General features: G+C 43.3%; 1 protein-coding gene across 3 annotated transcripts in view; it reads right to left on the bottom strand.

The window, feature by feature from the left end:
- ITGA9 (integrin subunit alpha 9) overlaps positions 1-27929 on the bottom strand; it is a 422798-nt gene that overhangs the window by 64398 nt on the left and 330471 nt on the right. Inside the window, exons 21-24 of one of the 3 annotated variants that reach the window (XM_033212029.1) lie at positions 24002-24091; positions 21765-21873; positions 14905-15012; positions 13514-14330 (exon numbers count right to left, since the gene is read on the bottom strand). In XM_033212029.1, the coding sequence (XP_033067920.1) occupies positions 14151-14330; positions 14905-15012; positions 21765-21873; positions 24002-24091 (487 nt within the window). In that variant the 3' untranslated portion in view covers positions 13514-14150. Of the gene's footprint in view, positions 1-13513; positions 14331-14904; positions 15013-21764; positions 21874-24001; positions 24092-27929 lie in introns of those variants that run through there. The other 2 variants (XM_033212028.1, XM_033212027.1) reach the window with 2 other exon arrangements.

Raw genomic sequence — 27929 nt, 5'->3', positions numbered from 1 at the left:
CTAATGAATTGTTCATTCCAGGTGTTTTACTTTTTTTTTTTTTTTAATTGAGACAGAGTCTCACTCTTTTGCCCAGGCTGGAGTGCAGTGGTGTGATCTCGGCTCACTGCAACCTCTGCCTCCTGGGTTCAAGCAATTCTCTTGTCTCAGCTTCTTGAGTAACTGGGATTCCAGGCACATGCCACCACTTCCAGCTAATTTTTTGTATTTTTGGTAGAGACGGGGTTTCACCATGTTGGCCAGGCTGGTCTTGAACTCCTGACCTCACACCTGCCTTGGCCTCCCACAGTGCTAGGATTATAGCCATGGGCCACCGCACCCAGTCAGGTGCTTAACTTTCTTTTATTTATATATTTTTTTGAGATGGAGTCTTGCTCTGTCATTCAGGCTGGAGTGCAGTGGCACATCTCGGCTTACTGCAATCTTGCTTCCCGGGTTCAAGCGATTCTCCTGCCTCAGCCTCCTAAGTAGCTGAGATTACAGGCACCTGCCACCACGCCTGGCTAATTTTTGTGTATTTTTAGTACAGACAGGGTTTCACCATGTTGGCCAGGCTGGTCTCCAACTCCTGACCTCAGGTGATATGCCCAGCTCAGCCTCTCAAAGTGCTGGGATTGCAGGCGTAAGCCACCATGCTCGGCCCATGTTTTACTTTCAATTCCAGAATTTCCTCTTGGTTCTTCTTACAATTTCCATCTATTTTATTATTCATTTATTTAATTGCCACTTATTTTAATTTATTCACCGATATTATCACTGATATTCTCTATTTGATGAATTACTACTGTCATACTTTATTTAAACTGATTTTAGTTCTTTAAACATTTATAATAGCTGCTTTGAAGTCTGTTAAATCCAATATCTGGGTTCCTCAGAGACAGTTTTTCTTAACTGTTTCTTTTTCCTTCCTGTACAGCACATGAGAAATATATATGATATATACAGTGTCTGTGTGTGTATTTAAATTGGACATTTTAGATAATATATTGTAGCAATTCTGGATTCTTACCCCTCCCATTTCGGGGTAGTTGTTACTTTTTTTGTTTTGTTTGTTTAGTGACTTGCCTGGACAAACTCTTTGGAGTCTTGTTTTTCCTGGGGTGTGCAGCCTCTGATGTTTCTGCTGGCAAAATACATATTGCATATATATATATATATATATACACATATATATATATATATATACACACACACACACATATATACACGCACACACACACTTATCACTTGTTTTTATTTTTAAGCCTGCTTTTGTAGGGGTTGTCCTGGATCAGCACAGCTTAGCGATCAGCAAACGACTAGTCAGAGGTTGTATGTAAATATCTTGATCTAGGAAGGATTTCACTCTCCCCTGGTGTGTCTGTGTGCCTCTGGGGAAAGCATTTGAAGATCAGGCAGTTTACAGTCAGCTTCAGCTCTTACCTTCTGTATTCACAAATCCTCAGGTCCAATCAGTTGATTCTCTTGGATTTTTTTTTAGGGAGACTAACAATTTTTACAATAGGTATTTTTAAAATTTTTTTTTAGAATAAAGGCTATCATTTCTTTTTATTAAGGCCTCCAACACAACTAAACAGAAGAGACACTAGCAGTGACTCATGCTTGTTCCTCACTTAGCTTCAAGTTTCCTATAGGTTTCTGGCAAAGGGTCTTTGTCAAGTTAAGGAAGTCTCCTTCTATGCCTTCCTTACTGGAAATGTAATAAAATATCATAAATAAATGTTGAATTTAATTGTTCACTTTTTAGAAGCCCTTATCAAGATTATCATTTGGTTATTTTTCATTTAATCCTTTTAATATATTTTTTTTTTTTTTTGCAATTTTGAATTTTATTTTGCAAAATAGAAACTAGTCTTTATTCTGTTGTTCCTTACTGGTGATTCATCAAGTTGATCTCCTCACCAGAATCTTTTATTTTAATATTTTATTATAAATTTAACAATAAGGGATATTGAAAATTCTGAGAAATTTTTTAATCACCGATGATCATAATAAATAATTAACATAAAAACATGGCCTCTTAAATCTTTTTTTTTTTTTTAATTATACTTTAAGTTCTAGGGTACATGTGCATAACGTGCAGGTTTGTTACATATGTATACTTATGCCATGTTGGTGTGCTGCACCCATCAACTCGTCAGCACCCATCAATTCATCATTTATATCATGTATACCTCCCCAATGCAATCCCTCCCTCCTCCCCCCTCCCCATGATAGGCCCCAGTGTGTGATGTTCCCCTTCCCGAGTCCAAGTGATCTCATTGTTCAGTTCCCACCTATCAGTGAGAACATGCGGTGTTTGGTTTTCTCTTCTTGTGATAGTTTGCTAAGAATGATGGTTTCCAGCTGCATCCATGTCCCTCCAAAGGACGCAAACTCATCCTTTTTATGGCTGCATAGTATTCCATGGTGTATATGTGCCACATTTTCTTTCTTTTTTTTTTTTTTTTTTTTTTTTGTGGAAATTGTGGGAATTACAATTCAAGATGAGATTTGGGTGGGGACATGCCACATTTTCTTAATCCAGTCTGTCACAGATGGACATTTGGGTTGATTCCAAGTCTTTGCTATTGTGAATAGTGCCGCAATAAACATACGTGTGCATGTGTCTTTGTAGTAGAGTAATTTATAATCCTTGGGTATATACCCAGTAGTGGGATGGCTGGGTCATATGGTACATCTAGTTCTAGATCCTTGAGGAATTGCCATACTGTTTTCCATAATGGTTGAACTAGTTTACAATCCCACCAACAGTGTAAAAGTGTTCCTATTTCTCCACATCCTCTCCAACACCTGTTCTTTCCTGACTTCTTAATGATTGCCATTCTAACTGGTGTGAGATGGTATCTCATTGTGGCTTTGATTTGCATTTCTCTGATGGCCAGTGATGATGAGCATTTTTTCATGTGTCTGTTGGCTGTATGGATGTCTTCTTTTGAGAAATGTCTGTTCATATCCTTTCCCCACTTTTGATGGGGTTGTTTGTTTTTTTCTTGTATATTTGTTTGAGTTCTTCGTAGATTCTGGATATTAGCCCTTGTCAGATGACTAGGTTGCAAAAATTTTCTCCCATTCTGTAGGTTGCCTGTTCACTCTGATGGTAGTTTCTTTTGCTGTGCAGAAGCTCTTTAGTTTAATGAGATCCCATTTGTCAATTTTGGCTTTTGCTGCCGTTGCTTTTGGTGTTTTAGACATGAAGTCCTTACCCATGCCTATGTCCTGAATGGTACTACCTAGGTTTTCTTCCAGGGTTTTTATGGTATTAGGTCTAACATTTAAGTCTCTAATCCATCTTGAATTAATCTTCATATAAGGGGTAAGGAAAGGATCTAGTTTCAGCTTTCTACTTATGGCTAGCCAATTTTCCCAGCACCATTTATTAAATAGGGAATCCTTTCCCCATTTCTTGTTTCTCTCAGGTTTGTCAAAGATCAGATGGCTGTAGATGTGTGGTATTATTTCTGAGGACTCTGTTCTGTTCCATTGGTCTATATCTCTGTTTTGGTACCAGTACCATGCTGTTTTGTTACTGTAGCCTTGTAGTATAGTTTGAAGTCAGGTAGCGTGATGCCTCCAGCTTTGTCCTTTTGACTTAGGATTGTCTTGGCAATGCGGGCTCTTTTTTGGTTCCATATGAACTTTAAAGCAGTTTTTTCCAATTCTGTGAAGAAACTCATTGGTAGCTTGATGGGGATGGCATTGAATCTATAAATAACCTTGGGCAGTATGGCCATTTTCACGATATTGATTCTTCCTATCCATGATCATGGTATGTTCTTCCATTTGTTTGTGTCCTCTTTTATTTCACTGAGCAGTCGTTTGTAGTTCTCCTTGAAGAGGTCCTTGACATCCCTTGTAAGTTGGATTCCTAGGGATTTTATTCTCTTTGAAGCAATTGTGAATGGAAGTTCATTCTTGATTTGGCTCTCTGCTTGTCTGTTACTGGTGTATAAGAATGCTTGTGATTTTTGCACATTAATTTTGTATCCTGAGACTTTGCTGAAGTTGCTTATCAGCTTAAGGAGATTTTGGGCTGAGACGATGGGGTTTTCTAAATATACAATCATGTCATCTGCAAACAGGGACAATTTGACTTCTTCTTTTCCTAACTGGATACCCTTTATTTCTTTCTCTTGCCTGATTGCCCTAGCCAGAACTTCCAACACTGTGTTGAATAGGAGTGGTGAGAGAGGGCATCCCTGTCTTGTGCCAGTTTTCAAAGGGAATTTTTCCAGTTTTTGCCCATTCAGTATGATATTAGCTGTGGGTTTGTCATAAATAGCTCTTATTATTTTGAGGTACGTTCCATCAATACCGAATTTATTGAGCGTTTTTAGCATAAAGGGCTGTTGAATTTTGTCAAAAGCCTTTTCTGCATCTACTGAGATAATCATGCGGTTCTTGTCTTTGGTTCTGTTTATATGCTGGATTACGTTTATTGATTTGCGAATGTTGAACCAGCCTTGCATCCCAGGGATGAAGCCCACTTGATCATGGTGGATAAGCTTTTTGATGTGCTGCTGAATCCGATTTGCCAGTATTTTATTGAGAATTTTTGCATCGATGTTCATCAGGGATATTGGTCTAAAATTCTCTTTTTTTGTTGTGTCTCTGCCAGGCTTTGGTATCAGGATGATGTTGGCCTCACAAAATGAGTTAGGGAGGATTCCCTCTTTTTCTATTGATTGGAATAGTTTCAGAAGGAATGGTACCAGCTCCTCCTTGTACCTCTGGTAGAATTCAGCTGTGAATCCATCTGGTCCTGGACTTTTTTTGGTGGGTAGGCTATTAATTATTGCCTCGATTTCAGAGCCTGCTATTGGTCTATTCAGGGATTCAACTTCTTCCTGGTTTAGTCTTGGGAGAGTGTAAGTGTCCAGGAAATTATCCACTTCTTCTAGATTTTCTAGTTGATTTGCGTAGAGGCATTTATAGTATTCTCTGATGGTTGTTTGTATTTCTGTGGGGTCGGTGGTGATATCCCCTTTATCATTTTTTATTGCGTCTATTTGATTCTTCTCTCTTTTCTTCTTTATTAGTCTTGCTAGCGGTCTGTCAATTTTGTTGATCTTTTCAAAAAACCAACTCCTGGATTCATTGATTTTTTGGAGGGTTTTTTGTGTCTCTATCTCCTTCAGTTCTGCTCTGATCTTAGTTATTTCTTGCCTTCTGCTAGCTTTTGAATGTGTTTGCTCTTGCCTCTCTAGTTCTTTTAATTGTGATGTTAGAGTGTCCATTTTAGATCTTTCCTGCTTTCTCTTGTGGGCATTTAGTGCTACAAATTTCCCTCTACACACTGCTTTAAATGTGTCCCAGAGATTCTGGTATGTTGTATCTTTGTTCTCATTGGTTTCAAAGAACATCTTTATTTCTGCCTTCATTTGGTTATGTACCCAGTAGTCATTCAGGAGCAGGTTGTTCAGTTTCCATGTAGTTGAGCGGTTTTGATTGAGTTTCTTCATCGTCAGTTCTAGTTTGATTGCACTGTGGTCTGAGAGACAGTTTGTTATAATTTCTGTTCTTTTACATTTGCTGAGGAGTGCTTTACTTCCAATTATGTGGTCAATTTTGGAATAAGTGCGATGTGGTGCTGAGAAGAATGTATATTCTGTTGATTTGGGGTGGAGAGTTCTATAGATGTCTATTAGGTCCGCTTGGTGCAGAGATGAATTCAATTCCTGGATATTCTTGTTAATTTTCTGTCTCGTTGATCTGTCTAATGTTGACAGTGGAGTGTTGAAGTCTCCCATTATTATTGTATGGGAGTCTAAGTCTCTTTGTAAGTGTCTAAGGACTTGCTTTATGAATCTGGGTGCTCCTGTATTGGGTGCATATATATTTAGGAGAGTTAGCTGTTCCTGTTGAATTGATCCCTTTACCATTATGTAATGGCCTTCTTTGTCTCTTTTGATCTTTGATGGCTTAAAGTCTGTTTTATCAGAGACTAGGATTGCAACTCCTGCTTTTTTTTGTTCTCCATTTGCTTGGTAGATCTTCCTCCATCCCTTTATTTTGAGCCTATGTATGTCTCTGCATGTGAGATGGGTCTCCTGAATACAGCAGACTGATGGGTCTTGACTCTTTATCCAGTTTGCCAGTCTGTGTCTTTTAATTGGACCATTTAGTCCATTTACATTTAAGGTTAATATTGTTATGTGTGAACTTGATCCTGTCATTATGATATTAACTGGTTATTTTGCTCGTTAGTTGATGCAGTTTCTTCCTAGCCTCGATGGTCTTTACATTTTGGCATGTTTTTGCAATGGCTGGTACCGGTTGTTCCTTTCCATGTTTAGGGCTTCCTTCAGGGTCTCTTGTAAGGCAGGCCTGGTGGTGACAAAATCTCTAAGCATTTGCTTATCTGTAAAGGATTTTATTTCTCCTTCACTGATGAAACTTAGTTTGGCTGGATATGAAATTCTGGGTTGAAAATTCTTTTCTTTAAGAACGTTGAATATTGGCCCCCACTCTCTTCAGGCTTGGAGAGTTTCTGCCGAGAGATCTGCTGTTAGTCTGATAGGCTTCCCTTTGTGGGTAACTTGACCTTTCTCTCTGGCTGCCTTTAAGATTTTTTCCTTCATTTCAACTTTGGTGAATCTGGCAATTATGTGTCTTGGAGTTGCTCTTCTGGATGAGTATCTTTGTGGCGTTCTCTGTATTTCCTGAATTTGAATGTACCCAGCGCCCTACTAGGTTGGGGAAGTTCTCCTGGATGATATCCTGAAGAGTGTTTTCCAACTTGGTTCCATTTTCCCCCTCACTTTCAGGCACCCCAATCAGACGTAGATTTGGTCTTTTTACATAATCCCATACTTCTTGCAGGCTTTGTTCATTTCTTTTTCTTCTTTTTTCTTTTGGTTTCTCTTCTCGCTTCATTTCATTCATTTGATCCTCAATCGCTGATACTCTTTCTTCCAGTTGATCGAGTCGGTTACTGAAGCTTGTGCATTTGTCACGTATTTCTCGTGTCATGGTTTTCATCTCTGTCATTTCGTTTATGACCTTCTCTGCATTAATTAGTCTAGCTGTCAATTCTTCCACTCTTTTTTCAAGATTTTTAGTTTCTTTGCGCTGGGTACGTTATTCCTTCTTTAGCTCTGAGAAGTTTGATGGACTGAAGCCTTCTTCTCTCACCTCGTCAAAGTCATTCTCTGACCAGCTTTGATCCATTGCTGGTGATGGGCTGCGCTCCTTTGCAGGGGGAGATGTGCTCTTATTTTTTGAATTTCCAGCTTTTCTGCCCTGCTTTTTCCCCATCTTTGTGGTTTTATCTGCCTCTGGCCTTTGATGATGGTGACGTACTGATGGGGTTTTGGTATAGGTGTCCTTCCTGTTTGATAGTTTTCCTTCTAACAGTCAGGACCCTCAGCTGTAGGTCTGTTGGAGATTGCTTGAGGTCCACTCCAAACCCTGTTTGCCTGGGTATCAGCAGCAGAGGTTGCAGAAGATAGAATATTGCTGAACAGTGAGTGTACCTGTCTGATTCTTCCTTTGGAAGCTTCCTCTCAGGGGTGTACTCCACCCTGTGAGGTGTGAGGTGTCAGACTGCCCCTAGTGGGGGATGTCTCCCAGTTAGGCTACTCAGGGGTCAGGGACCCACTTGAGCAGGCAGTCTGTCCCTTCTCAGATCTCAACCTCGGTGTTGGGAGATCCACTGCTCTCTTCAAAGCTGTCAGAGTCGTTTGCATCTGCAGAGGTTCCTGCTGCTTTTGTTGTTGTTGTTGTTAACTGTGCCCTGTCCCCAGAGGTGGAGTCTACAGAGACAGGCAGGTTTCCTTGAGCTGCTGTGAGCTCCACCCAGTTCGAGCTTCCCAGCGGCTTTGTTTACCTACTTAAGCCTCAGCAATGGCAGGCGCCCCTCCCCCAGCCTCGCTGTTGCCTTCCGGTTAGATCACAGACTGCTGTGTTAGCAATGAGGGAGGCCCCGTGGGGGTGGGACCCTCCTGGCCAGGTGTGGGATATATTCTCCTGGTGTGCCCATTTGCTTAAAGCTCAGTATTGGGGTGGGAGGCACCTGATTTTCCAGGTGTTGTGTGTCTCAGCTCCCCTGGCTAGGAAAAGGGATTCCCTTCCCCCTTGCGCTTCCCAGGTGAGGCGATGCCTCGCCCTTCTTCAGCTCTCACTGGTCGGGCTGCAGCAGCTGACCAGCATCGATTGTCCGGCACTCCCTAGTAAGATGACCCCAGTACATCAGTTGAAAATGCAGAAATCACCGGTCTTCTGTGTCGCTCGCGCTGGGAGTTGGAGACTGGAGCTGTTCCTATTCGGCCATCTTGCTCCGCCCCTGGGAAGCCCTGCTTTGTCTTTAACAATACGTTCAATTTACATTCTTCGAGTTGGGTTTATTTCATTGTCCCTTGTCTAGCTTTTATGTTGTCAATTTAGTTCACTTATTTTCAGTCTCCCCTGTTTTCCACAGGTAAGTAGTGGCATTTTCCTCTGTGCTGGTTTGGCTAAATCCCATTGGTTTTGACATGAACAACTGTTCACTGTCGTTCACTTCTAATTTGTTTGTCCCTTCAACTTTGATTTCTTTTTTATCTAAAAATTTCATTTAAATGGTATTTAAAACTCCCCAAGTGGATTTGTTTTCAGTTGTTTGCTTGCCTAACCTTTTGTTTTTAGCTTCCAAGTTTATTGCATTGTGGTCAGAGACTGTGGCTTCTATTGCCTTGACTTTTAAAATTCTATTGATACTTATTTTTGTGTTGTTGTACATTGAATAATTTGTAAATGTTCACATCTGAAAAGAATGTGCATTCCTTTCTGTTAGGATCTCTGTTAATTACTCCATATAAATCCGTTTCTTCAGTCCTTACAATGTGAGATAGGCACTACTATTAGCTCATTTTACAGACGAGGAAAATAAGTCTGGGGAGTTTAGCTAACTTCCTCAAGGTTTCCATAGCTGGTAAACAAGGGAGAAGTAATGAAAATCAGACATTCTGACTCATTCCGTCTTGGTCTCTATATAAGTGATCACAACTCTAGTTGCATTATTCAAATACTCATTATCTTACTCCTACTTGTGTGATGATTTTTGAGGGGAAAGCAATAAATTTTCTTGCAATGACTGTGAATGTGTTGGTTTCTTTTTGTGTTTCTATGTCTTTCTATGTTTAAAGCTATGTCGTTGGTTACATAAAATTTCATTTATGTTACAAATTCTAAGTGGACTAAATCTTTAACACTCTGAAATATATTTTCTTTTGCCCTGTTTAATGTTTGTGGGTTTTGGGCTTTAACTATACTTTGTTTGCTGTTAATATTGCTACACTTGATTTCTTTGGGTTAACATTTGCACATTTGCCCTTTTTTTTTTTTTGAATGCCTTACATTCTGGGTAACTTCGAAGGTGTATTTCTTACAAGTTATTTGGTGCTTGGATTTTTAAAATTCTAATCTGAGAGTGTCTTTCACTAGGGCATTTAATCCATTCATTATTATTTTGATTATTGAATATTAGGTTTATTACTTCCATCTTAGTATACGTATTTTTTTTCTTCATAAATTCTTTCCTTTTGGATTGTTTTGAATTTTATTATGTTTTAAATTCTTCTTCTTTAGTGGTTTGGATGTCTTCAATTGTTTTTTGTTGCCCTTAAAATTTTACATATTTAAATATTTATTTTATAAAAGCCTTGAGTTAACTGGTACTTAAACTTGTCCCAGCAATACAAGAATCTTGACTTGCTTTCATTTCCATCTCTCTTGACTTCTAACTCTTGTATTATGATCATCTGATATTTTCATTCCAGATTGCTATTTAGAAAAGGAATAAGTTTAACTGGCTTTTTTGTTCTTCTTGCAATACATTCCCAGAAAATCCAAGTTTCTAACCCATTACTTTATTCTTTCATATTTATTCTACTATATGGCTCATACTGAGGTTTCATTCGAATGATCAAAATTTTGAATTTACAAATCTCCAGTTTATTCTGTTTCATGGAAACACTGTCTTTTTGCACTGCTCTGAAGACATCAGTCTTGCTTATTGAGAAGCCTTCTATTGGCCTTGTTACTGCACCCTCTGGATATTGGTTGTTTTGATTGCAGTTGCTGCCTCTCCACCCTGGTTGATGCTCCTCCTCTGGTGGGTGATTCTTGGAGGTCTACTCATCATCTGTCTGTCCTATCGACTGAGCCTGCTTCTGGTGATTAGGTAGTGGGCAGCATTTTCAGGAGCAGTGTGCAATTCAGCACAATGGGAAGCACGTGAACCTTGGAGTCAGACAGACCTGGTTACAAACCCAGCTCTATTTTTTAGCAGCTGTGTCAGGTTGGGCAAATCTTTGAGGCTTGGTTCCTCAACTTGGGATAATGACCTTACCTGCCATAAGGATTAAATTTGACAGCACATGAAAAAGGCTATTAAAGCCTTGGGACAGCAATAAATGGTATTCATTTTTTTGGGGGGGTCAGTTATTCAGGAGTACTTTCTTCCCTCTTTAGCCTTGGATTATATCGACTGATTTGATGGCCCCAACTTAGGAAGCTCCTCCAGGTCATCCTTGGGGAAAGCAATTCATTCCTCTATTTATGTCTAATTTTAAGCTCCTGTTATGGTCAATGACATATCAGGTGCATATTTTCTTCATAGGGATATGAACAGCCCCACTATAAATTAATTGAAATTCCCACATCAACTGACTCATTGTGGGATACCCATCGTACATCCTGGGTAGCCCTGTCTAGTGTACGTGCATGGGGCGGGACGGTTTTATAGTTTACTAAAATATGAGTCCTGGCACCGACCTGGAATATTCTAACAGATGCTGGTATTCATGTCATATTGAAATCAATATCCTAATGGTACCCTATGGCAAAGACATTGATGTAACCCCTTAGAAAATTATCACTCATCTCTACAATTTTACCTCCTGGAAATGAGGTCAGTTCTTTAGAATCACTGCCCCATAGCAAGAACAGAACAAGCCAGAGAGGCCAATATTTTCAATTGGTTTTACAGGAGGAGGAAAGAATGGTATGACATTTATTTTATACCTCTTCTAGACTAACACTAGAGTTCTTTGAAAAACCCAGTACTTTCACCTGGAATAAAAGTTCTAGCCCTTCACTCCCTGTTAGCTATCATTTCTGACTTTTTCCCTTTTTGCATATTAACAAGAGCTAAATCCCAAAGCCTTCTTCTCCAGTGTGAGAAAGCCGCTCACAGATACAGGTTTTTAGCTCCATCAAGTGAAGCTTGCAGTGTGAGATAAAGCTCCCATGTCTTCCCTTGAACCTTCAGGCATTGTGAGTCAAACTTAACTTTGGAAAGACTACTACCCTCTTCCCTTCATGAGCCATGAAGCTTGTGACAGATGTATTATCTTGATGCAATCTTAGACCTGCGCTCAGGGGTTATGCTACATGGCTTGCCTCTGCAGAAGAATGGCAATAAAGTGAAGCGGTTCAATTTTTCAAGTCAGTTCTGAAAAACTGAGAAGAAGATATATCTTCACTTCAAAACGAAATCTCTAAGGAGCAAGTGGCCACAGCCTGCCTCCCACAAGCTGTCTGGCTCACTCTATTTTATTCCTGGAAATCAGGTGAGTTTTTTAGAATGACTGTCCAATAGAAGGAAAAAAGTAAGCTAGGGAGGTCAATAGCTACTGGTCATTGCAGCAGGCCAAGGGTGGTTTACTGACAATGTCCATGACATACAGTTAGACTCTAGTATCAAACAGGGAGCTTGGCCTTCTCCATGCCTAAGTCAGCAGATAGGAAGGTTCAGGTCTACAGCACACACACAATGTACCCAAGAGGAGTGATTAATTTACATACTGTCAGAGGAAATAACTGTGGTTTAGTACTCTCTGTCATTCTGCCAAAATATCTATTTGCTGTACATCTGCAGAAAGCACACAGAGCACCTACTCTTGCATATTTGTATAAGAGCTAGGCAAACAGAATGGAGAACTAGGTGTAGCTCCCAACACAGCAGATACTCATCATACACTCACACATGGTGACTGTTCCTCTATCTGGAATGTTTTCCTCTTCACCTGTTCTTTTGGTGAACTCCACATCCTCTAAGCCCTGACTTGAAGAGCTTCCTTTGTGAAGCACTGAACCTTTGTAGCATCCTTGGGCCTGGGCATGCCTCCATTATTGCATTTGTTATATGGTATTACAATGGTATTTTATGTATCTGTTTCCTGCAAGACAGTAAGTTCTGGGGCAGATGTGGGACTTATTCCTCTTCTTGGAGCCTGGCATGTAATAGGTGCTTGCTGAGTCAGTGTTTGTGAACAAATCAAGAATGATTTGTTATTGGTAATTTTGCTATTTTAGATAAACTAGAAAGGTCTGTCACTCTTCCCCTCTATTATTTTCATGATCATTACAATCTGGCTTCCTGAGGGACAGACACTAGGTCCACAGTGATCTGTTTCCTTTTTTTTTCTGTGCTGTGGGAAGTCAGAGTAGGGTCCACACAACCCCAGTGGGTGGGAAGCAGTGGAAATTGATAGTCTTTCCTCAGGCCACCACTGTGGCTCTGTTTTTAAGTTAAATACAAGCACAGCAGAGGGGCTCAGAGACATTTGCTACAAGGAAAGAAGATCACGAGCCAAGGCTGGGAGTTTGGAGTGGTTACACTTCATTAGGCTCCCCATAAAAACCTCCCATATACAAGCCAGACACTCTCCACTTACAGACAGCTGGACCTCAAGAAATCCTTTGGGCAAACACAAAAGACTCTTTGATGAAAGCTAGAGGCAGGTTGGTCCTGCCCAGGGACCCCAGAAGCAGCCCAAGACTTCTAAATGAATTCTGAACCAACAGTCAAAAAACTGTGCCACACGTGGGTCCATAGGTAGGGTGACAGCCCAGGGCCCACAGGGCCAGTAAGCCTACCCTCAGTATGTTCTATGGCTGATAATCACAGGCAATACAGACACCAAGGGCACTGTTAAAGAGGGAGAAACAATATGAGGGTCCCAAGGGTGTGGAAAGGAATGACAGATGAGCCTTCCCTCCATGCCTATAATCTGTTTCTGCTTCAGCCAGCTTAATATGTCCAGCTGGTGCCCAGCTGCTCAGTAGCCTGTTGGAGGCTGGGGAGTGGTGGTGGCTGAGAGTGGGGGTGGGGAGGGAATGCCACCAGGCCAAAGGCTCACCTCCTACTGCAGTACAGAGAATGAGTGCTGGTTTCTCCTAATAGGACTGAATTTCACTTGCACCAAGCCACCCAAATCCCCAGAATGAAAGCCCTGCTCCATTCAAAGTCCCAGAAGGCCAAAGTGGAAACTATCACGAGCTCTGAGTCACACCTGACCCAGTGAGCATTCTCAGGCCCTGCTGAGCAAGAGAAGGAGCCACAGGAGGCCCTCGCTGAGGGCTTGAAGGCAGAGGGTGTGCCAGCCCCAGATACTGAAAAACAAGTATCTGGGGACTCTTGCCTCTTCACTACAGCACCTCATGCACTTGCTTTTATGTTTCTACTCTTGTTGTCATTCTGGACTCAGTGGTGATCGTTTATAAGAACACAGAGAGCTTTCCTACTTGCTTAGTGAGATGTGCCAGTGAATTTACCTTTCCATACCATGAAGATGCCCACAGCCTTTGATCATAGGCTGGGCTATCCAGATGGAGACTTGGCCATCCTAGGAATTCTGTTACAGACTTTATGAAAATTCTAAATATAGTTTTGAAAATCCAAAGGATTTGTTTCTCAGGCCCAAAGAACAGAGTGCAGCCAGCTCACACCACTTAGGTATCTGAGGGTCCACTCAGCCAGACCGATAGCCAGGCAGTTCTCCAGGTCTTCAGGAAACCACTTCTAATGCCTTCCATGCAAGTCAGCTATTTGTTAGTGTAAGCCAAAATCCCTTCCAGTGGCTTTTCCTTGACTCGATGATCAGTTAAGAGGAAAAGGGGTATCCTTGGTTTTGGGGTACCTTCAGAATCTGAGTGACTTAAATGTCTTGCTTTGGTCAATAGATGATTTTGCCCATAGGAAAAAAAAGTCCCTCTGCAACACTGTAGATGTTCATGTGAACAACTCAGAAAGCATGCTTCAGGAAGAGAACACTCCTAGCTGCTGGGGAAACAGTGGCGTGGTCACTATGGCTAATAATATTTAAGAGGGTAGCCAGGAGCCTGTGTGGTTTGTTCACCTCATGCTAAGTTCCAACCACAGTACATCATAGGTACATAACACTGGCGGCTTCTTCTGCTGGGTCAGCAGAGCCCACAGACAAGGGGATGCTGTGGAACCGGAATGGAACATCACGAGGGATATTAACAACTGAGTCGGCATCTCGGGAGGATTGACCTGTTCCACATTCAACATTCACATGCATCTGGTTTTCAGCCCACATGACCTAGAGGGCAGCAATGCCAGAAACTATTGTCACCATCACACAATATTTTCTGAACCTCCACCCTGTGAGCTGTGTCCTCTTCAACTCTGGGCTCAGATGTGTCACCTGCTATGGGCCTTGCTGCCCCGATTTTCAAGCTATCTATGGAGAAACTGTCCCTTTGGCTGAATGTCCTCCACGTGCCTCTATAGAGAGCAATGCTTTCACGAGCTTCTCAACATGGACTGAAGGCATTTTCCCTGTGCAAAATGCACTCAGCAAAGTGCATTCAGACACATGCAACAGCAGACAGCTGCTGGGGGTTCCCAGAGCCAGCAAAGTCCATCCCAGGAGATGGTTCGTAATCAACCCTTCCCCGCCCCCAAAGAGGTCTTCTTATGGCATTAACCAAACAGTCTCAATGTAGAAATTCAGGTATCACAGGTCCCCTGGCTTCTCCAGATACGTCTCCAAAGGATAGAATGGGTTAAACTTTCTGAGCCTTCGGGGTGGATGTCGGGGTAGGGTGGAATACAAAATTTAAATGGGCTGGCTCAAAGCTGAAAGCAATAGTGAAAACAAATGGAGAACTCACCACCATTTCCTGGACGTGAAACATCTCTGCACCACCAGATGAGAGTCGATTAGGGAAAGAGATGCTGACAGATGACCCTGGAAGGGTGCTCGGGCCAGTGTTGTAGACCTGTGGGTGTGGAACACACACAGCAAGTCTCAGTGGAAAACAGCAGACCTCCATTTCCTGTCATGCAATATACATTCTAAGATTCTCTGAAATCACATACAGAAACTCTAAGATTCGGATCTAGAAGGTCACGACTTGAAGTAAAGTGAACTACTGAAAATTTCAGACAGGAAATTTCAACAAAATAGAAACACTTCTAATATGTATCTAAAAATCCCAAACTTTGAAATTACCATATTCCCTTTCAACATTTTACTGTCTTCTTCCTGCTAAAAATTATTTTTCTTTTTACACGCATAGGAATTTACTCATAGACTATTACACTTGGTGAAAACTCAGACATCATAATCTAGTCCAGTGGTTCTCAAACATTAGCATAACATCAGAATCATCTGAGGGACTTGCTAAAACACACATTGGTTGCAGGGGGTATGGAGTGGGGGTCATGCCCAGAGTTTCTGACTCAGTAGGTCTAGGGTGGGGATGGCAGATTCACATTTATAACATGGTCCCAGGAGATGCTGATGTTGCTGGTCCAGGAACCACCCCTTGAGACCCACTGATCTGGTCCAACCTCTTTCCTTTGCCAGTTTGAGGTAACTGAGGCCCTTAAGGACCAAGTGGGTCATCCCAAAACCAAGTGATTGAATATACAGAGAGAGCTGTTTTTACTACACTAGCCAGCTGATTTGGTTTCCAGGCAATCTGCAGCTCATCCCTTGCACAACTGCACCTCTCTTCTGTCTCCCCTCTGTCTCAGCATTTGGTTCTATAAAGCTTTGTCTCTCTTGTCTTAACTAGCATTTCTCCATTTTCTGTCTTCAGAAGTCATTCATTTCCTGAGAGATGAGGAAAAAGATGGAGGTCATAGAGACCAATAAGAGCAAGGAGGGAGAAAAAAGCTGAACACGAAACTTGAGGAAGAAACAGAATACGCAGAGGAATAAAAAAGGTGAGTAGGTCTCTAGAGACAGAAAGTAGATTAGTGGTTGCCTAGGACTGGGGAGCAGGAAGAATAGGGAGTAGGACAGACAGCAATGACAGCGCCCCCCAAAGATGTCCATGTTCTCATCTGTGGAACCTGTGAATGTTATGTGGCCAGGGGGAATTAAGGTTGCTAATCAGGTGACCTTAAAACAAAGAGGTTATCTTGGATTATCCAGGTGAGCACATTGTACTCACAAGGGTCCTTATATAGGGAAGAGGCAGAAGTCAGATCAGAAAGAGATCCTAAGACTTGACCAGCCATTGCTGGCTTTGAAGATGGAAGGGGGCCATGAGCCAAAGAATGCAGGCAGCCCTCAGAGGCTGGAAAAGGCACGAAGTAGATTTTCCCCTGGTGCTTCTGGCAAGAACACTGGCCCCAACACTTTTGGGCCTGGCAAGGCCCATTTTGGACTTTTCTTTTTTTTTTTTTTTTTTGAGGCGGAGTCTCGCTCTGTCGCCCGGACTGGAGTGCAGTGGCCGGATCTCAGCTCACTGCAAGCTCCGCCTCCCGGGTTTACGCCATTCTCCTGCCTCAGCCTCCCGAGTAGCTGGGACTACAGGCGCCCGCCACCTCTCCCGGCTAGTTTTTGTATTTTTAGTAGAGACGGGGTTTCACTGTGTTAGCCAGGATGGTCTCGATCTCCTGACCTCGTGATCCACCCGTCTCGGCCTCCCAAAGTGCTGGGATTACAGGCTTGAGCCACCGCGCCCGGCCCCATTTTGGACTTTTCTTCAGAACTATAAGATAATAAATTTGTGTTGTTTTAAGCCACAAATATTGTAGTATTTTTTTATAGCAGCAACAGGAAATTAATACAAGAAGCTATGTCAATGGGTTTGGAATTTCTTTTTCTTCTTCTTCTTCTTCTTTTTTTTTTTTTTACAGTCCAGAGGTCTTTCATTTTTTTAACACCTATTATGCCATGAATTCATAGGGAATAGGTTCCAGCAGTTCAGGCTCCTTTCCATTGGTTCTCACAAAGTGTGCTTCTCTGGGTGGTACAGGCTTGCGCTTCAGTTGGACCAAGGTATCTTTCTCTTTGGCTTCCTTCTTTTTTTTTTTTTCCAAGACAGAGTCTTGCTCTGTTGCCCAGGCTGGACTGCAGTGGCCTGATCTTGGTTCACTGCAACTTCTGCCTCCTAGGTTCAAGCAATTCTCCGTGCCTCAGCCTCCTGAGTAGCTGGGATTATAGGCGCCTGCTCCCATGCCCGGCTAATTTTTGTATTTTAGTAGGGATGGGGTTTCACCATGTTGGCCAGGTTGGTCTTGAACTCCTGACCTCAGGTGATCCGCCTGCATAGGCCTCCCAAAGTGATGGGATTACAGACGTGAGCTACTGTGCCCGGCCAGCTTCCTTCTTTTTCTGATCATTTTCCTTCACTCATTTCAGGAAGTGATCTTGGCTCTTAGAGTGCTTAATGTGCTCAATACGCACATTAATTCTCTTGGCAAGAATCTTGCCCTTAACTTGTGTTTACAACAATGCCAACAGTATGCTGGGTAACACTGTAGACTCTTTCAGTTTAGCCATGGTAATACTTGCAGAGCATTCCTTTTTGAACAGCACCCATTCCCTTAATGTCTACAACATCACCTTATAGATTCGCATATACGCGGCCAAAGAAACAACTTCATGTTTTCTAAAAAGCCTAGAGAATATATATCAGGTGCCTCTCCTCTTTCCCTTTGTGTGCGACATTTTGGCGAATTACTGGAAGATGGTGGTTCTGTTCAAAAGGCTGGAATTTCTTTTGGGGGGGATCAAAATGTTCTAAAATTTTGCAACAACAAGGATGGAACTGGAGGTCATTATGCTAAGTGAAATACGCCTTGGGAGGCTGAGGCAGGCAGATTGCTTGAGGCCAGGAGTTCGAGACCAGCTGGGCAACGTGGCGAAACCCCATATCTAAAACATTAGCCAGGCATGGTGGTGTGTCCTTTTAGTCCCAGCTACTCAGGAGGCTGAGGTGGGAGGATTGCTTGAGCCCAGGAGGTTGAGGCTGCAATGAGCCGAGACTACACCACTGTACCCCAGTAGCCTGAGTGACAGTGAGACACTGTTTCAAAAAAAAAAAAAAAAGGAAAGAAACGAGCCAGGAATAGAAAGACAAACATCACATGTTCTTATTTGTGAAAATCAAACAAAACTGAACTCCAACAATTGAACTCAAAACCAAAACAATTGAACTCCTGGAGATAGAGAGCAGAGGGATGCTAACCAGAGGCTGGGAAGGGTATTAGGGGGATGGCTGTGGTGGGGGGAGGTGGGAATGGTTAATGGATTAAAAAAATTGAAAGAATAAGACCTGGTATTTGATAGCAAAATATGGTGACTATAGTCAATAATAATTTAATAGTACATTTTAAAGTAACTAAGAGAGTATAATTGGATTGTTTGAAACACAAAGGATTTCTTGAAGGGATGGATACCCCCATTTTACATGATGATTATGCACTACATGCCTGCATCAAAACATCTCATGTACCCCATAAATATATACACCTACCATATACCCACAAAAATTAAAATGAAAAAATTTTGAAAATATTTTACAACTAGATGATGATGATGGTTTCACAACTGTGTAAACATATTAAAATAATTGAATTGTATGCTTTAAATGGGTGAACTTTAAGGCATGTAATCACATCTCAATAAAGATGTTATTTTTAAAAGGATGAGTAAAAGATATAAGTTTTATTTGTCAATTTAAAACTAAATGTTTAAAAAGGATGAGTAGGAGAGAGGAAGGAATGACATGCTGCTTGGTGGCCTGGGGCCTAGAGAGAGAATCCAGGGAAGCTGCAACTCTGAAGTTGAGGTCAGAAGGGCAGAGCCAACAAAAAGCCAGAAATCTTAACAGGTCTTCACACATGACAGGATGTATGAAGATCTAGCTCCAGGCCGCTCTTCCCTAGAAAACTGTGTCTTTGGTTTTCTGCAATAGTTGGTTCTGCTTCAAAGAATAAATAGATAAAAACTGATAGAGCAGATGAGTGGTTGTTGCCAACTCCTGATTCAAAAATGAACAATATTCACCAAAACAACCTGAAGACATAGAAGAGGAAGGAATATCTGACCATAGCTGAAATAACTAACTTGAAATGAAACATGAGTGCACAGAATTGAAAAGAAACCTCCTGGCATGTCTGGGAAATCCCAATTCAAGCATGAATGGGGGTAAGCAATGAAGAAAAAGATGCTGATTTATACTATTTCACTCATCAGAGCCAGGAGGACAGGAGAGCTTGTATCACCATCTTTATTTTTAACAAATGTCTTTATATTGGATTCTCTGAAAATGTTCATGTGCAATATCCACATTATTTTTGGCCATTGTTTTTCAGGTGGGGAAATGCTTTAAATTTTGATGCCAAAAAAAGCCTCTCAATTGTCGACGAATTAATGTGTCTCTGTTTAAAAACTGTGATGAAATGTAGAAAGCAGGCCCAAGACTAGTATTTCTGCCTTTTTCCTGTGTGCAATGGCAGTGGAGCCTTTAAACAATTATGTACCTTGTTGAATAACCGATTTTTAAAAGCACAGAAAAATCTGTTCATATGGAAAGTCTTATGTTCTCCTTCAGGAACAATATTACTGGAATAAGGAAATATAGAAACATTTTCTCCATATTTCTGGCCGCCTCCCACAGTATTTTCACCTTCTGGTCACTGCCAACCTGGTTAGTGACCTTCCTGTAGGACAACCACAATAACAACCATTATACCAATAAATAAGTAGTCAGACAATTCTCAAGGAAAAAGTGGGATTTGCTAACACAGAAGGATCTCCTTCTAATCAAAGGCACACACTATCAATCTTTCAAGACCCAAGCCTCTCAACCCTGGATTGAATGCTGTGCACTTCCTCAGGCAATGGATCATGGAGGAGTATATCTAAGGGACATGCCAATCACTCATTCCCCAGGGCTGGATTCTCTAGCCTGAGTCCTATTTCAGGTCAGATGTGAAGAAAACTATTTGCCTGAATACCAAACTTTAAGCTCCCTGTAAAAATCACCTTCAGAGAAACAGCTGGAAGGATAAACTGCATACTCTCAGATTTCTTTCTTTCTTTTTTTTCCCAGAGGGTGATAAGAACATTTGGTATCTTCTGTGCAACCCCTGTTCTTCTTTTCCTTCTTTCAACACTCATACCCTCTTCATTACATGGTCTGTATTACTTGAACCCTTCTAAATAATTTTCTGAACTGCATCTTTAATTGCAAGATACCCCTAAAACTACAGGAGTAGGAAAGAGTATAAACAACTAAAATGAAATAAACCCATCTGGTCTTTATCTATTTCCTACCCAATTATGAAAAGCAAAGGAGAAAAATAAAATCACTGAGAAGCAATTCAGAAATGCAGAGGTCCTGTTCACAGCAATCACTGTACTGTCTCAAAAGCAAGCTCTAACCCCATCCTTCCCTTTCTCCCCTGTAAATCAAGAGCGGGGTGTGACAGCGGAGGCTTAGCTGGTCAGAAGGCACATCCTCTGTGAGTTGGGGACATGTGTTATGTATCATGGTTTTGGGGTCTGTTGCTGGGAGAATACTCTGGAGAGAGGAAGACCATTGTTTGTCAGAGCCCACAAATGTTTTACTGCCACATTCTCTAGACCCTCACCCTGTCATTATTTGTCATTCCCTAGGTCCACCTAGGAGAGGCCACAAGGAAAGAAAATAATTGTTATTTAGCCACAGCAGTGAATGCCAGAGTGGGAAACCATCTCTCCATGGGGAAGGATGCAAGAGGCAGAGAAGAGTTCTGGGAGGTAGAACCAGAGAGTGAGGAGATATGGACTGCAGTGTCCTATGGGTGAGCTGGGCCCATCTCCTTCACTTCACCCACACAGGGTCCAGCCAGTGCCGCCAGGTCTCGGCCCCAGCCCAGCTTCTCCCAGCTCTGGCACCTTCAGCACATCCTTTCTTGTTTGGGCCTATATTTCATGACATGAACATGATATGAAATTCAAATTTCATTGTCTATAAGGAACTAAAGTTTTGTTTCTGTGGTATCTATGGCTGCCTTTGCACTACAGAAGTATGGTTGTATGGTTGAATAGATGCTGCAGAGGCCGAATGGTCCACAAAACCTAAATTACCCCATGGCTCTTTTCAGAAAAAGTTTGCTGACCCCCAACTAAGAGAAGAAACAGGGTCCTTCACGATGTCCACAGTCTACACCAAGTGGACTTGCTGGGAACGATGCCTGTGTGCCCGGGTGAGCCAGCCACGGCTCAGTGAGGGAGCAGCGTGCCTCCTGAGGGGGCTCACAGGGGCCCACACTGCTCTGCTCTCACAAAACTGCCCTTCCAAAAGTCTGTTCCCCTGTGGGAGGAGGAGGCTCCTGGATAAGTTGGCAAGAAAATCTCAGGAGGAAGGGACAAAGCAAATCCAAATCCTCTGAGGCAGCCCTGCCCAGAAGGTGGGGAATGATGGAGAACAGAAAGAGGTCCTCATGGGGCCATCTGGGCTAGGACCTTGGCTAAGGCCTCCACCACGCAAAGGACTTCTTGGGGAAGACTGGCGTTCATAATGTGGACCTTTCCTTCCAAGTCTTGAAAAGCAGAGGGGCCTGCACAGTAGAGTACCAGGCATGGAAGGGATTCATTCTGTGTGTGGTTAGAGATCACACATACACCACACGAGCCAACCACAGAAGGGTCTCTCCTGACAAGAGCCTAGCCCTCTGTAGGAGAGACATCCCACGTGCCCTTCCTTTAGCCCCAGGGACAGAGGAGGTTGCCAGGAGTGGGTACCTGAAGGGTGATATTGATGGGCTGAAAGTGACACTCCAGGTCATCCAGCTGAATGAAGTTGGCTGCATCCACGGAGTCACCATATACAAAGGAGGTTGGAGACATGATTCTGAAAGAGGAAAGCATGAAATCTGTCATCCCCACCCACAGTCAAGCACCCGTGATCACTGCCATTCTGAGAAGCACACATTTGTCTCCATTTAATCCAGTGTCTTGTACCCAGTGCTTCCCTGCTGGGGCTGTTACTTCTCTCTCCCATGAACAGACATAGCCAGGCTATGCTTTCTGATAAAGCATGAATAGTAGTGTCTTCTCATCTTAGGTTACATCAATAAACTGCATGGAGAAATATGCACTGGGATTACCTTTCTGAAATGACAAGATTATCATGGCTTTGATTTTTTAAAAACTGGATTATAAAAGTATACATTTTCTGTTTTGTCATTCAAAAAATGTTTTATAGGTTGAAGAAGATGATCATAAGCTTTTAAAAAATAAATATAAATGAATTATATATTTGGCATCCTAAACCCCACTCTATGACAAATTCACTTAAAAAACTTAAATTTGTCAGCCTGCCAAGATGACTAGAAGTTAGGCATTTGAAAGCTGAGTCCATTCATTTACAGCATTTTCCCTTGGATTGCAAAGGCTACATAACAGGTGAGAAGAATTCAAGCTCAATTTGCAGCAATGCTTTCAATGTTGCTTATATGAACACATCCCTGAGAAGAAACAAAGCTCAGACTGACACTCCCAGACAAATATTGAGTTCTAGATGCTGGAGGCCACTCACTTACCGAAACACAACAACGGAAGATTTTTGAGACTAAGTCCGAATAGACAACAACTCATCCATTTTCAACGTTTAGTGCATTATTTTAGTAAGGTAGTGAGTTCCCAGCATTACCAAATGACAAGAACTGCTTTAGATTCCTGGAGAGATCAAAGGTTGACTCATTTGTTTAACTGATGGCTTCATCAGGGGCTGTTAACACCTCCCAGCAAGGTCCTCTAAGGCCTGATTACATGATCAAGTGTCTGGGGGTGGTGGGGAGAATGTTTTCTCTTTGTCCCCAAGGATAGGGCTTGGTTCTGGGTATATTCTTGCTGTGCCTTTGATGAGACAAGTAAATAAATGATACAGTTAAAAATAGAGCTGTGAACAGAGGCAAAAATATGCTAATTTGCAAATATATTCCACCAGTGCCTCATGTTTAAAAAACATGACCAAAAATGCCAAGAGCTCAGGAGCAGGAATGCTTGGAGACTCATTCCACTGGCTCCCAGCAGTGTGGGCTAGTGCAGGGATGGCTCTCCCTGCAAGGGATCAACATTTCCACTGCTAGTCAAGACTACGACCCACAAGCACTTGAAAACCGAAAAATGAGAAACTGTGAATCTCCAGAAAGTTCAGCTTGCATTTAGGTCAAGGGTTCAGTGGGTCCTCATCTGATCTAAACTAATTGTGTAAATCTTTTTTCCACTATCAAAGAGGTATGCGTTCTGTTTTCTGAAGCTGGAAAGAAACTGAGTTCTCATTTTTCCAGGCCAGGGCTTTGGCTGAAAACTGACCTGGGTTGTTTCAGGTCTCCATAGACTGCAGCCCAGGGTCCTGCTTTCCAACAATGCCAGCGGCACTGAATGGCCGTGGACTTCACCCAGACAGACGGTGTGGCTATTGGGATGGTTCCCTGCCCATTCCAGACCATTACAGACATCCTGAAGAGCCACCTCTGGCTCTGCAGAGGGAGTTAACAGAAACAAGCAAAGCCAGCGCTGACTGTGGAGCTAATCAGAAAGCAGTCCTCCTGTGAGCTAGGACTGGAGACACATCTGGTGGTAACCTCTGGCCCAGCAGCTTCCAGCTGAGATTTTAATCCCAGGATCCATGCTGCCTGTTACCATATGGCATTCTGGAGAGACTGGGGTGGATGGGAATATATATGCATATAAAGGTATATGGAATGTTCAAAGAAATTATGGGGCTTAAACTCGTCATCAAACTTCTCAGGTTATCTAACAGGTGGGTGGGTAGGTGGGACAGAGGAGAAACTAAGGAGGGAGGAGGGTATGAGTTACTGCAGCTAAAGCTTCATCCTGCTTTTCAAGGCTGGGAGGAAGTGGAGGTGGCACAGCCTCTGGCTCCTGGCTGGCTATACATGCAAATATAAGAAGCACAGTGTTCCACCGGAGGGCACCCCTGTGTTGTGGCAACCCAGGACCAGGCTACTCACCCGGTGATGGACGTGTCCACCTCGTGCATCAGCGGCACCATCAGCACGAGGGTGTTGTCATGCAGGGATTCAGAGCGCTCCATGTTGCCACTGTGCAGGGAGAGGAGAATGAATGAATGCTGGCCAACACTAGCTATCTGGCAGTGGGCTTTCTCTGTTCCACTTTAGAGCTGAATCTCTACATTCTCCAAGGGCAGGTGGCACCTCATTGTCCTCAGTCTGTTTCTGGTCCCTGTACGTATCTATCAAGGGCACTCTATTGTCTTGGCTATGTTCCCCACAAAGACGTGATTGTAAGTAGTTTATTCGGGAGGTGGCCCCAGGAAACACCAGTAGGAGTGGAGAGTGGAGAAGGGCGACAGCGAAGGAAGGAAGACAATAAAGGCAAGCCATGCAGGAGGGTCGTGCTGTCAGCAGCCAGGGCCCAGTCTCCTGGGGACTCTGTGAGGCAGAGTCAGTCTTCCTAGCTGAGGGCACGGGAGCCAGGCCTTTATCCACTGACTCCTGAGAGGAGTTGCTGCTGTGCTGGGGGCAGGGGCGGGGTGGAATGAACCCCCTGGCAGCTGCCTGTCAGGCAAGTGAGTGAGCTCTGGCCAGAGAAAGCCTCAGCAAGGGTGGCTGGTGCTGGGAGCCGGAATCTGCCCGGTTTGTGGATAGTTTGGAAAGGGTGAGGGCTGAGGGGTTATGGGCATGGCACCCATTGTATGTGCTACTTCTATAAGTGCCTGTTCCATGAACAATGGACCAATGAAGTTACGGCACTGCAGCCAGGAAGGGGTTGCTAGACTTCAGCAGCTATGTCTCACCTGAAGGGACTGCCCATCATCCATGGACAGCCAAGCCCAGGAAAGAGGCCCTGACCAAACCGACCACTGTAAACATCATGGAAGCTCTCGCCATAGACCTTGGCTATAGCAGGTCTATGGGGGTAGATCAGGCATCGATATTTTTTAAAGCTCCCCAGGTGATTCTAATATGCATCCACATAAGGCCTCCCACTCTGGGTGAGAAAGCACAGAAGGGGGATTCTTGTGAGATCATTTTGGAAAGGTGAACATGAGGGAACTGATGCTGTTAAGCAGCTACTATGTGCCAGGCACTATGCCGGGCATTTCTCAGCATGGCCCTACTGAGACCTCAGAGCAACCCCAGAGGGAGATGGAGCACCCACCTTTGATGGGTGAGGAGCAGCTCAGATAGGCTGGGTAACTGCCCAAAGCCCCCTGCAAATCAGAGCTGAGATTCCAATCAGCTCAGTCAGACTTGAAACCCGGGCTCTCTCAGCTGTGACTCCCACGCCTGATGCCAGATTTGGGGGCAAGAAGGAGGAGGGGCAAAAGAAGAAGGGAGGAGAAGGAACAGGAGGAGGAGAGAGAAGACCTAGTTTCTCTTAATTACTTTACTAAATTTCTAATAGGAATTGTGATCATTATTCCTTGGGAAAATGCGTGGCTCTTGGGTACATGTTCTTGAACCTACATTCACAGTTGGTTCCCAAGTTCACCCTGCATGGGCAGAACAAAAGAGTCCCCCAGACCTGCTGAGGCTGGGCTCAGCTCATCCTGACTGTTCCCCACCATGCCGTTCCCTGAACATCTGCTGAGTTCCTGTCTGCTCTGTGCCCTCTCTCTGCCCTCTCCAAGCCCTGCCCCACTGCCTTCCTCTCTCACCCAGCAAGTGCTGAATGGCAACAGCACTTAAATAGCTCTCACATCCCCTCTCCTTCTCCCTCCCATTGTTCTGAAACAATGGTGCTGTGTGACGCTGACCCCACAGGGCCACAGTCTCTGCCCTGGCTCCTCATCTGTCTTCCTACATGGGGTGACATCAGTCCCTCATGAGCAGCCACAGTTTGCAAAAGCAGCAGGATCAGGTGCCCACACAGCCTGACTTCCTTGTCCTTCCTTTCCCAAGGGGTGACAAAAGCCTTGGGATCACTGCTGTGGGCAGGCCAAAGGCGACTCCCCTGTGGATGGGTTGACACCATCCTGGCCTGCTCCCGCCCCCACCCAGCATCCTGCCAGGTCTTGCCCTGCCCTTTGTTTGGCCGGCTGAGGCCCAACCGTCTCATCTGTCATCGTGTGACTGCTCCAGAATGAGCTAAGTTGAAAAGTTGAGATAAAGACGCCAAACATCAAAAGGCTTCCCGTCATTCCAAAAGCTCATGAGCTGGGATACTTTCCAGTGGTCTGCAAAAGCCAGGCTGGTGGCTGCTGAGCGGATAGGTCTCGAGAAACGGCTCAGTCTCAACGGTATGTCCCCCTAAATCTACAAGCCGGCAAAGAGCCCTTCAAAGGGTGGTGACGGAAGAAAGGAACGACTGAGATTTTAACTGTAGTTTTCAAGATAAGGGGCTTTAAGGGTCTTTCCATCATAGCAGGGAGTGAAGTGCTGTGTGTGGGTGCCCTCTGGGGCAGTCAGACCGTATCTTCACCAATGCCTGAAAAGAAATGAGTGTCTGAAATATTCTGGTGTGTGTTTAAAAGATAATATCGTCATCTTAACATTTGTGATTTGAGAAATTAGAAATTTTTATATTATCGAAGCTACAGATCCTAGGGCTTCCTGAAGCTATGCAGCACTGTTAATGTACATGGGGGGTGTTCTTGAATTGAGTAGGTTACTATCATTTTCTCCTGTGCCCAGCATTTAGGACTGAACCTGGTAAATAGAAGGTACACAATAAATATTTGCTGAGTGAAAATGTGCCCAGAACAGAGTAAGGGATTATAAACAGTGGTTCTTAGCCTTGGCTGCTCATTAGAATCATTTGGTGAGCCCTTTTGAACACTCCATTGCCCAGGTCTCACCCCAGGCAGAGGAAGGGTCAGGGTCTCTGGGGGTAGATCAGGCATCCATACTTTTGAAAGCTCCCCAGGCGATTCTAATATGCATCCAAAACCGGAGCACTGCTGCTGTGTGGACATGTTATTCTAACAAATGAACCTTTCACAATTGCAATACTGGCTCCCTGCCCTCTCTGACTGTTATGATTAGCCCTGAATGAGGTGGAGGCAGGAAGTGTCTTCTTTTTTGACAAGGGAAATCTCTTCCATGCCACATTCCTTTCCAGGCACACAGGCTGCCTCAGGTGTGGAAGGACCAAGAGAGTACGTTGATGGGTCTGCCCAGCAAAGGCGAGTGTTCTGTGGATCCAAGAAATGGCAAGAGAATGAGAATTTTCAGGTTCGAATGGGCATCTGCTGCCCCTCATCAAATTCATCAGCCTCATGCTCTGGGGTCAAGCTGTTGCACTGTGCCACTCCCCTTTTCAAAAACTTTCACTGGCTCCTCAGTGCCATCAGGATATAGTTCAGATTTTCTAGGTGACCTTTGTCCCCCATGGTCTAGCCCAGGTTCCTCTTTCAGCCCTGCCTCCCACTGTGCTTGTGTGTTCCCCATCCTTCTGAGAAGGTGCACAAACCCCCAGTACACCCCGTGCCCACCACCTACACAGGTGTAACAGGGCTTCTTGCCCCATGGACAGCCTCACTGCCGTGTTCATGTTGCTTCAGCCTGAAAACAGACTCCTCTGTTTAAATGCTACCTGCTGACTGAAACGCTTCCGGATTTTATGCAATGGGAACGAAATCTACCCTCTCTATGCTTTGCATAAGTTTCTATTAGCTCATAGTCATGTTTTACGTGAATGTAAATTATGTGATCTTGAAAATAGTGTGAATAGAAAATAACTCAGTCTTGTGGACCAGTAAAAAGAAGGGGCTAAAAAGACATTATTGGGATAATTGGCATAATCAGAACATAAACTGCAGATTAGCTAATAGCATAGTGTCAATATTCAATTTCCTGAATGTGATAACTATATTACAGTTTCTTAAAAGAACAGCCTCATTCTTGGGAATGCACACTGAAGTATTTATGAATCAAGAAGCATGATTTCTGCAACTTTCACATGGCTAAGAAAAAA

This window comes from Trachypithecus francoisi, unplaced genomic scaffold, assembly GCF_009764315.1.
Source record: "Trachypithecus francoisi isolate TF-2019V2 unplaced genomic scaffold, Tfra_2.0 Lachesis_group0, whole genome shotgun sequence".
Lineage (NCBI taxonomy): Eukaryota > Metazoa > Chordata > Mammalia > Primates > Cercopithecidae > Trachypithecus > Trachypithecus francoisi.
Note: the sequence above shows the minus strand (reverse complement) of the source record. Positions and strands in the feature narration are given on the sequence as shown.